The sequence below is a fragment of the Lipotes vexillifer genome, unplaced genomic scaffold, assembly GCF_000442215.2.
Source record: "Lipotes vexillifer unplaced genomic scaffold, Lipotes_vexillifer_v1.1 scaffold1129, whole genome shotgun sequence".
Taxonomy (NCBI): Eukaryota; Metazoa; Chordata; class Mammalia; order Artiodactyla; family Lipotidae; genus Lipotes; species Lipotes vexillifer.
In genome coordinates this window covers 2183140-2191076 of record NW_006789022.1, presented here as the reverse complement: position 1 = coordinate 2191076, position 7937 = coordinate 2183140, and the positions used below count along the sequence as shown (strand labels likewise).

General features: G+C 57.7%; 2 protein-coding genes across 3 annotated transcripts in view; one reads left to right on the top strand and one right to left on the bottom strand.

Annotated features, from left to right (window-relative positions):
- ESRRA (estrogen related receptor alpha) overlaps nt 1–6848 on the top strand; it is a 6941-nt gene extending 93 nt beyond the window's left edge. The window contains exons 1-7 of the mRNA XM_007462062.1: nt 1–86; nt 1553–1889; nt 4803–4919; nt 5079–5207; nt 5627–5794; nt 5893–6162; nt 6589–6848. The exon at nt 1–86 is cut by the window's left edge and continues 93 nt beyond it. Coding sequence (XP_007462124.1) covers nt 1565–1889; nt 4803–4919; nt 5079–5207; nt 5627–5794; nt 5893–6162; nt 6589–6848 — 1269 coding nt within the window. The 5' untranslated portion in view covers nt 1–86; nt 1553–1564. The remainder of the gene's footprint in view (nt 87–1552; nt 1890–4802; nt 4920–5078; nt 5208–5626; nt 5795–5892; nt 6163–6588) is intronic.
- Nucleotides 6849–7417: 569 nt separating this feature from the next.
- The window catches only part of TRMT112 (tRNA methyltransferase activator subunit 11-2), a 1950-nt gene continuing 1430 nt past the window's right edge, over nt 7418–7937 (bottom strand). For both annotated transcript variants that reach the window (XM_007462063.1, XM_007462064.1), the window contains exon 4: nt 7418–7901. In XM_007462063.1, the coding sequence (XP_007462125.1) occupies nt 7794–7901 (108 nt within the window). In that variant the 3' untranslated portion in view covers nt 7418–7793. The remainder of the gene's footprint in view (nt 7902–7937) is intronic.

The following is a 7937-nucleotide window of genomic DNA, read 5'->3' as shown; positions in this document are numbered from 1 at the left end:
AGGGGCCGCCCGCGGCCCCAGGCTCACCCCGGCGCTCCGGGCCGCTCGGCCCCCATGCCTGCCCGCCCGCCCTGCCGGGGCCCCAGGTCCGGGGGCGGAGGGGAGCGCCGCTGGAGGGTGGGCGGGCGGTGCGCCGGGGCCATGTGCGAGCGGGGCAGGGAGGCGGGCGGGGGGCGGGCTCCAGGCGGGGTCCGGCCCGGGTCACGGTCGGGACCCGGTCGAAAGCCAGACAGGGTCAGGGTCTGGGCGGGACATGGCGTCCAGGTCTTAGGGCGCCGGCCTGAGACCAGGGTCGGGCTTGGGCTTCGGATCTAGTCCCAGGGCAGGGTTCAATCCGGCACCTGGAGCATGCCGAAGTCCCAGGGGAAGGCCGGGCTGGAAGATGGGAAGGGTTCTCTGTCGGGGAAGGGGCTTTGAAGACCACGTGGGGGCGCTCGAAGGGGCCTAGGGCCACCCTCCTCTCTGGGTCAAAGGTCATCGCACTGGCAGGGGAGAACTTCCTCCTCCTTGGCGCTCCCCCATTACTTCCTGATAACCTGATAGAGGTCCCCCGCGGGCGGAGGGGGAGGGGAGGCGCAGCAACTTTAGGCAACTTCCCGTAGGTGTGCGCAGGTTGGGGGGGCGGGGCGCCCCGTGGTGGAGGACTCTGCGGCAGCAGGAGTGTAAGAGCGAATGTGCTGGAGGGGGTGCAAGGAGGTGGAGCCGCGCCCGCTGGTGTGCCTGGGGCTGGAGGTGGCGATGTGTCAGGTGTGAGAGGCTCTGAATGTGTTTCCACAAGGGACTATGCCTGTGTGTGTGTGTGTGTGTGTGTGTGTGTGTGTGTGTGAGTGTGGGGGCATGGTGAGAGTGTAAGAGTGTGTGAGCGAGAGTGTGATTATGAGCCTTGGGTGTGACTGTTATGGGGTGTGCACTTCAGGAGGAGTGTGCGAAGGCAACGGGAGCATGAGTGAGTGCTGGGGTTTGGGAAAGGACATGTATGAGCGTGAACCTGCCCAGGAGAGTGATTGTGTGTGAGCGTGTGTGTGCAGGTGAGGACACCTGAGGACCCAGGTGAGTGGGAGTGTGAGGGTGTAAACACACGCCATGTGTGAGCACGTCACCTGCCCTTGGGTTTGTGGCCTCAGTTTAGTTTCGCTCTTGAATGGAGGAAACCCAGGTGTGGGGGGATCACTGAGCTCTCTAACATCTGGAGAAAATTTGAGAGGTATCTCACTTCTGGCTGGGGATTCCAGACGGGGTTGAAGGTTGCTTGGGCACTTAGGTTACCCTATTCCTTGGCCTGGGTGGGAGTAGGGGGTTTCCAAGCCTCCTGCAGTTTCCCAAGTGGGAGACCTGCTGTCAGTTACTGGCTCTGGAGACTCTGTTTCCATGGCAACAGCCGCGGGGAGGGGGGAGCTCTTCAAGGGCAGCCTTCCTTGGACTCTGTCCCCCCCACCCTCTTGCTGAGCCTGGAAGCCTGGCCCCAGGCCTGGGGTTGGGCAACCAGGGTGACAGGGTGTCTCCATCCCCCATCCCAGGGCCTCCCTGTGACCTGACGGGTCTCTTCCCGCAGGTGACCAGCGCCATGTCCAGCCAGGTGGTGGGCATTGAGCCTCTCTACATCAAGGCAGAGCCAGCCAGTCCTGACAGCCCAAAGGGTTCCTCGGAGACTGAGACTGAGCCCCCCGTGGCCCTGGCCCCTGGCCCAGCTCCCACCCGCTGCCTCCCAGGCCACAAGGAGGAGGAGGATGGGGAGGGGGCTGGGCCTGGCGAGCAGGGTGGTGGGAAGCTGGTGCTCAGCTCCCTGCCCAAACGCCTCTGCCTGGTCTGTGGGGACGTGGCCTCCGGCTACCACTATGGTGTGGCATCCTGTGAGGCCTGCAAAGCCTTCTTCAAGAGGACCATCCAGGGTGAGCCCCCACCCCGCTCCTGTGCCCTTTGCCCTCTGGGCCTGGCGCTCCCCAGCTGGTGCACTGCTGGGTGGCAGTAGGCTCCCAGGCTGCCGTGGTACCACTTGGGGTTGGCAGCCTGGAGTTCCCAGGCCCTCCTACCTCCCAGGAACGTCCTTTCCCTTAAGCATTAATTAAAGCCACCAGGATGTGTTGATGGATTGGATGTGGGGTGTGAGAGTGGGACTCAAGATGCCTCCCAAGTTTCTGGGTACTCTAGGCCCAGCACCTTCCACAGTGGCTCTGAAAAATTCAAAGCAGCCTCTGCTTGCTCCTAAACTTTATTCTTGCTTCCAGCAGCTGCTGCCCTCTCACCAGCAGAGAATATGCCCCCTTTTGTGTTGATTTCCCCAAAGCAGCATGAGCACAAGGCAGGTTTTTACGGGTAACTGAGAGTAGCTATGTCGTATTTCAGCACCTAACTTTAAAAAGACTATTAGGCATCCCTGCCAATAGTACTCACTGAATTTTTCTCACTCAGGAAAGCATATCAAAATACGAGTGAGCAAGATGGTGATGTAATAAGCATTATTTGGGATGTGCCCATTACTTATATTTTTTATATAAACCATTGGTTACTTGGGGGTTATAACATGTAGCCTTTTTGAGAACATTTCTTGAGTGCCAGGCACTGTGTCCTGTTACGTTTATGCTCTCAGTTACCCACACAGCAATCTCTAAGGTGCCAGCACTATTATAACTGAAGCCCAGAGAGGTTTTCAAAACTTTGTTCAGGTCCCAGAGGTAGAAAAATGGCAGAAACAAGATATGAACTTGGGTCAGTTGAGGTCCAGAGCTAAGCTCGTAAAGGCCAGACTGTTGCCTCTGCTTATTACTAATAACTGAACTTTGGACAGATGCCTCACGACTGATTGTGACATTCTAGCAAGTTTTGACTTGGCTGAGACCCGCTGGTCTAAAAGCTCCGTGCTCCCTTCTGGCCCTAAAGACCTGAGCCAACAGGTCCAGGTCCAGGTCCAGGTGTCTCCTACCCACCCTGGAATGCTTCGTTCTCTGTTGACTAATATTTATCGAGCACTAGCCATAAATAGTGATCATTTCTTGAGCATTTAGGTGCTGTGAGCCAGGTTAAATGTCTTACCTTGATTTTCCCATTTAGTTCTCACAACTCACCTTTGTAAGAAGTAGTTTTTTTTATAAAGTTTTATATTTATTTATTTAATTTATTTAATTAATTAATTTTTGGCTGCATTGGGTCTTCGTTGCTGCACCCGGGCTTTCTCTAGTTGCGGCGAGCGGGGGCTACTCTTCATTGTGGTGGCTTCTCTTGTTGCGAAGCACGGGCTCTAGGCGCGCGGGCTTCGGCATTTGTGGCGTGTGGGCTCAGTAGTTGTGGCTCGTGGGCTCTAGGGCCCAGGCTCAGTAGTTGTGGCGCACGGGCTTAGCTGCTCTGCCAAGTGTGGGATCTTCCTGGACCAGGGCTCGAACCCGTGTCCCCTGCATTGGCAGGCGGGTTCTTAACCACTGCGCCACCAGAGAAGCCCACAAGTAGTTTCTAATCATCCCAGTTTTACAGATGGGAAAACTGAGGGTTCGAGGGCTTAGGTGTGGGACTTGCCCAAGGTCACACCGTTGGTAAGTGGCAGCCTCCAGGATCCTTGCTCTTCACACACTTGTGCTCTGCTGTCCTGGCCACTGTTCCAGGTGTGGGGGCATAGCTGGGACTAAGGCAGGATCGCTCCTGTCCTCAAGCAGTTTACATTCCAGCAGAGGGGAGAGAGAGAAACTGCACACAGTTGTTACAGTACAGCTGTGGTGAGTGCTGGAGGGTGAGGAGCAGGGTGTGTGCCAGGGAACCTGGCTGGGTCTGGGACTCTGGAGTGCCTCCCTGAAGAGGTGCCTTGAGCTGAAGAGGCCCAGGTAGGGTGTAGGAGAAAGCAGGCTGTGAGGAGAAATGCACCACTGGACCGCTAGGGAACTCCCTGTCTTAGGTTTAATAGGATGCCTCTGTGTTGACAGTAACCAAAGGAGGCAAAGACAGAGCAGGAGGGGAGGTGACAGTGATTCTGGTCAAGGGTAGAAACAGTTGCCAGGGGCAGAAGAGGGGCACCTCTGGACATATTAGGAGGTGAAGCCCACCAGGATCTGTCAGTGGGTTGGGTTTGGGGTGTGAGAGAGGAATTAAAAATGTCTCCTAGATTTCTGCTTGAGCAGCTGGACAAATGGGATTGCAGGTGTTGGAGGGGTAGGTTGGGGGCTCCATCTAGAACTGCTTAAGTTTGTAGTGTCTTCCAGGCACACAGGAGGAGGCAGTGGGATACGTCTAGAGTTCAGGCTGGTCTAGGCCAGAGACGGAGATTTGAAAGCCCATGACTTGGTGAGATCACCATTTGAGTGAGTCAGTGGAGGCAGGTCGGAGGGCCACCCTAGGGGTCTTCAATGGAAGGAGCGTGGGCCAATGCACAGAAACCACAAGGTGGCAGTGAGGTGGGAGGAAAGCCGGGAGTGTGGTGTCCTAGAAGCAAAGGAAGAAAAGTGTTTCTAGGAGGGATCAATGGCATTAGATGCTCCATTGGGCCAAATGACATAAGGATGAGAATTGACCACTTGATGTAGCAATGTAGAGGCCACTGTGGCCCTTGATGAGAGCAGCATAGCCCAGAAACGTGACTTGACAAGAAGCTTGGGCCAGGTGCAGCCCGACTCCTCTGGTCCCAGCCCCTCCCTTGCCCAGGCTGGGGCCCCTAGCCCAGTGGCCTTTCCCTTCAGTGCTCGGGCTTCCCTGCCCCCATTCACAGCACTCCTGCTCTCCCCAGACCAGTGCTTACCTGGGGTGAGTCAGGGGACTCCTGTCCGCTGGGCCTCCTCCGGGCCCTGGGAGGCCGCCACTGGAGCCCTGCCTCTTCCTGGCAGGGAGCATCGAGTACAGCTGTCCAGCCTCCAACGAGTGCGAGATCACCAAGCGGAGACGCAAGGCCTGCCAGGCCTGTCGCTTCACCAAGTGCCTGCGGGTGGGCATGCTCAAGGAGGGTGAGCACTGGCGGGGGCCTGGGCAAGGCGTGGGGGCTGGGCGCACGGGGTTGGGCTGGGCAAGGCCTGGGAAGTTCTGGCGGACTGGGCTCGGCAGGTGGGCTCTGGAGAGCAGGCCAGCCGCAGCCCCATGGACACAGCCCTGTCCTACAATTCAAGGGGTGCGTCTGGACCGTGTCCGGGGTGGGCGACAGAAGTACAAGCGGCGGCCAGAGGTGGACCCGCTGCCCTTCCCAGGCCCCTTCCCTGCTGGACCTCTGGCAGTAGCTGGAGGCCCTCGGAAGACAGGTGAGAGCACAGTGGGGTCTTTGGGGGCTCTGGGGCTGGGGTGGAGCTTGGACATGGGAGACCTGTCTGACGTCATTCACCCGGGATAGTAGTTATCTTGGGCACTGGGACCCAAATCTTCCCTTCATCTCTTCGTTTACTCATTTCCCCCAAGAAGTATTTACAAAAATACCCTTTTCTATGTCAGGCCTCGAGCAATACAGCTGGGAGCAGAGAAGGTTTTCTAACACTCAGAACCTGTCCACAAACAGGTGCTTTCCCTGGGAGATAGTGTAGCCCTTCCCGGAGAGAGGTGTCTGAGCCTGGCTGGCCAGTGGCTATTGAGGAAGGCCACAGGGGGACTGACTCTGGGAAGATGCTTGACCCTGAAGCGCTGGCAAGGTGATGAATTTGAGTGCCTCTTTCAACTGTCACTGCAGCCCCGGTGAATGCACTGGTGTCCCACCTCCTAGTGGTTGAGCCTGAGAAGCTGTATGCCATGCCCGACCCAGCGGGCCCTGATGGACACCTCCCGGCCGTGGCTACCCTCTGTGACCTCTTTGACCGAGAGATCGTGGTCACCATCAGCTGGGCCAAGAGCATCCCAGGTAAAGGGCCCAGGCGATGTGGGGCTCCCCTGGGTAGGTGGGGCCGTGCCTGCTCTGGTGCGCTTGCTCAGCCAGCTCTGCCCCCCACTGCCCTCCAGGTTTCTCGTCACTGTCGCTGTCTGACCAGATGTCAGTTCTGCAGAGCGTGTGGATGGAGGTCCTGGTGTTGGGTGTGGCCCAGCGCTCACTTCCACTGCAGGATGAGCTGGCCTTCGCCGAGGACCTGGTCCTGGATGAAGAGGGGGCTCGAGCAGCTGGCCTGGGGGAACTGGGGGCTGCCCTGTTGCAACTGGTGCGGCGACTGCAGGCCCTGCGGCTGGAACGCGAGGAGTACGTTCTGCTGAAGGCCCTGGCCCTCGCCAATTCAGGTGAGTCTGGGGCAAGTAATGACAGGTCTCTTTGTAAGGCCTTCTGGTTTTTAACTCTGATGGTGGCACAGTCCCATTTTGCAGACAAGGAAAACTGTAGCTTAGGGGAAGAACAGTGACTTCCTGAAAGTCACAAAGCCGGGCAAGGACAGGTCCAGGAACTGCATGCAGGATTTTGAGCCCTGGTATCCATACTTTTGTGGGAAGGTGAACCATTTAGTGAGAGAAAAGGTGATGGGGACAGGAGGTGGCCATAGCCGAGGGAGAAAGGGTGGGCCTTGGCTGATGGGCAGGAGCAGTGGGTGGTGCTTCAGCAAATCCTTGTCTGGCTCCTGGTTGGGACCCATCCAGTGGTGCCCAGGCAGATGTGGCTCTGCCCTTTCTGGAGACGGCCCATGTCAACAGCTCTCTCACCTTTCTTTGCAGACTCTGTGCACATTGAAGATGCTGAGGCTGTGGAGCAGCTTCGAGAAGCTCTACACGAGGCCCTGCTGGAGTATGAAGCTGGCCGGGCAGGCCCCGGAGGGGGTGCTGAGCGGAGGCGGGCAGGCAGGCTGCTGCTTACACTACCGCTCCTTCGCCAGACGGCAGGCAAAGTGCTGGCCCATTTCTATGGGGTGAAGCTGGAGGGCAAGGTGCCCATGCACAAGCTGTTCCTGGAGATGCTTGAGGCCATGATGGACTGAGGCGAGGGCTGGGCACAGGTGGGGGTGCTGGCAGGACCTGCCCAGCACGGGGTCAGCCCCAAGGGGGCAGAGCTGGGGTCTGGGCAGTGCCACAGCCTGCTGGCAGGGCCAGGGCAACACCATCAGCCGGAGCAGGCCCTATGCCCTCCCCTCCCCCCTCCCGGGGGTGTTAGAAGCTGGGAACGTGCATGCCCAGGCTCTGGGCACAGTGCTGCCCCTCGCAAGCCATAACGTGCCCCCAGGGTGTAGGGGGCCTTGCGGAAGCCATAGGGGGCTGTAGGGGATGTGTGTGTGTGTGTGTGTGTGTGTGTGTGTTTGTGTGTATGTGGGGTGGGGTGGGGCAGAAGCCTGATCTCAGGGAGGGAAGGGAGTGGAGGCCACAGTCTCCCAGTGGGTGATGCTTTTGCTGCTGCTTAATCCGACTCCCTCTCCAGAACAGAGAGGGATTTGGAGAGCAAAGGCCCCTGCTCCCTTCGCTCCTTTCCTCATCATTTGCATTGGGCATTACTGCCCCCCCCCCCGAAGCAATAACTCCAAGCAGGCTCCAGCCCCTGGGCCCCTGGGGTGGCCAGGGCACCCACATCAGCTCCCACCCAGCCTCCTCACGGGGTAGGGAGAGCACTGTCTCTATGCCCTGCAGAGCAATAACACTATATTTATTTTTGGGTTTGGCCAGGGAGGCGCAGGGACATGGGGCAAGCCAGGGCCCAGAGCTCTTGGCTGTACAGAGACTCTATTTTAATGTATATTTGCTGCAAAGAGAAACCGCTTTTGGTTTTGAACCTTTAATGAGAAAAATATATATAATACCGAGCTCAAGAACACCGTGTGTTTGGTGTGTCGCTGGACCAAGGGCTGGGGATACACAGGATAGAAGTAGCGAACAGGATATACGTAAACAAAGATACACACGCTCACAAAATGAAAAACGAGCCTGGCACACTTTTAAGTCTCAGTTTCCTCATCACTCAGCAGCATGTTGGGGATCCCACGGCTGATGGGGAACAGACGTCCCGACTCTGGGCATTGCAGGGTGCCCTCCAACACATCCACCTGCAGGAAGAGGGAAAGAAAGCTGAGCACTGACAG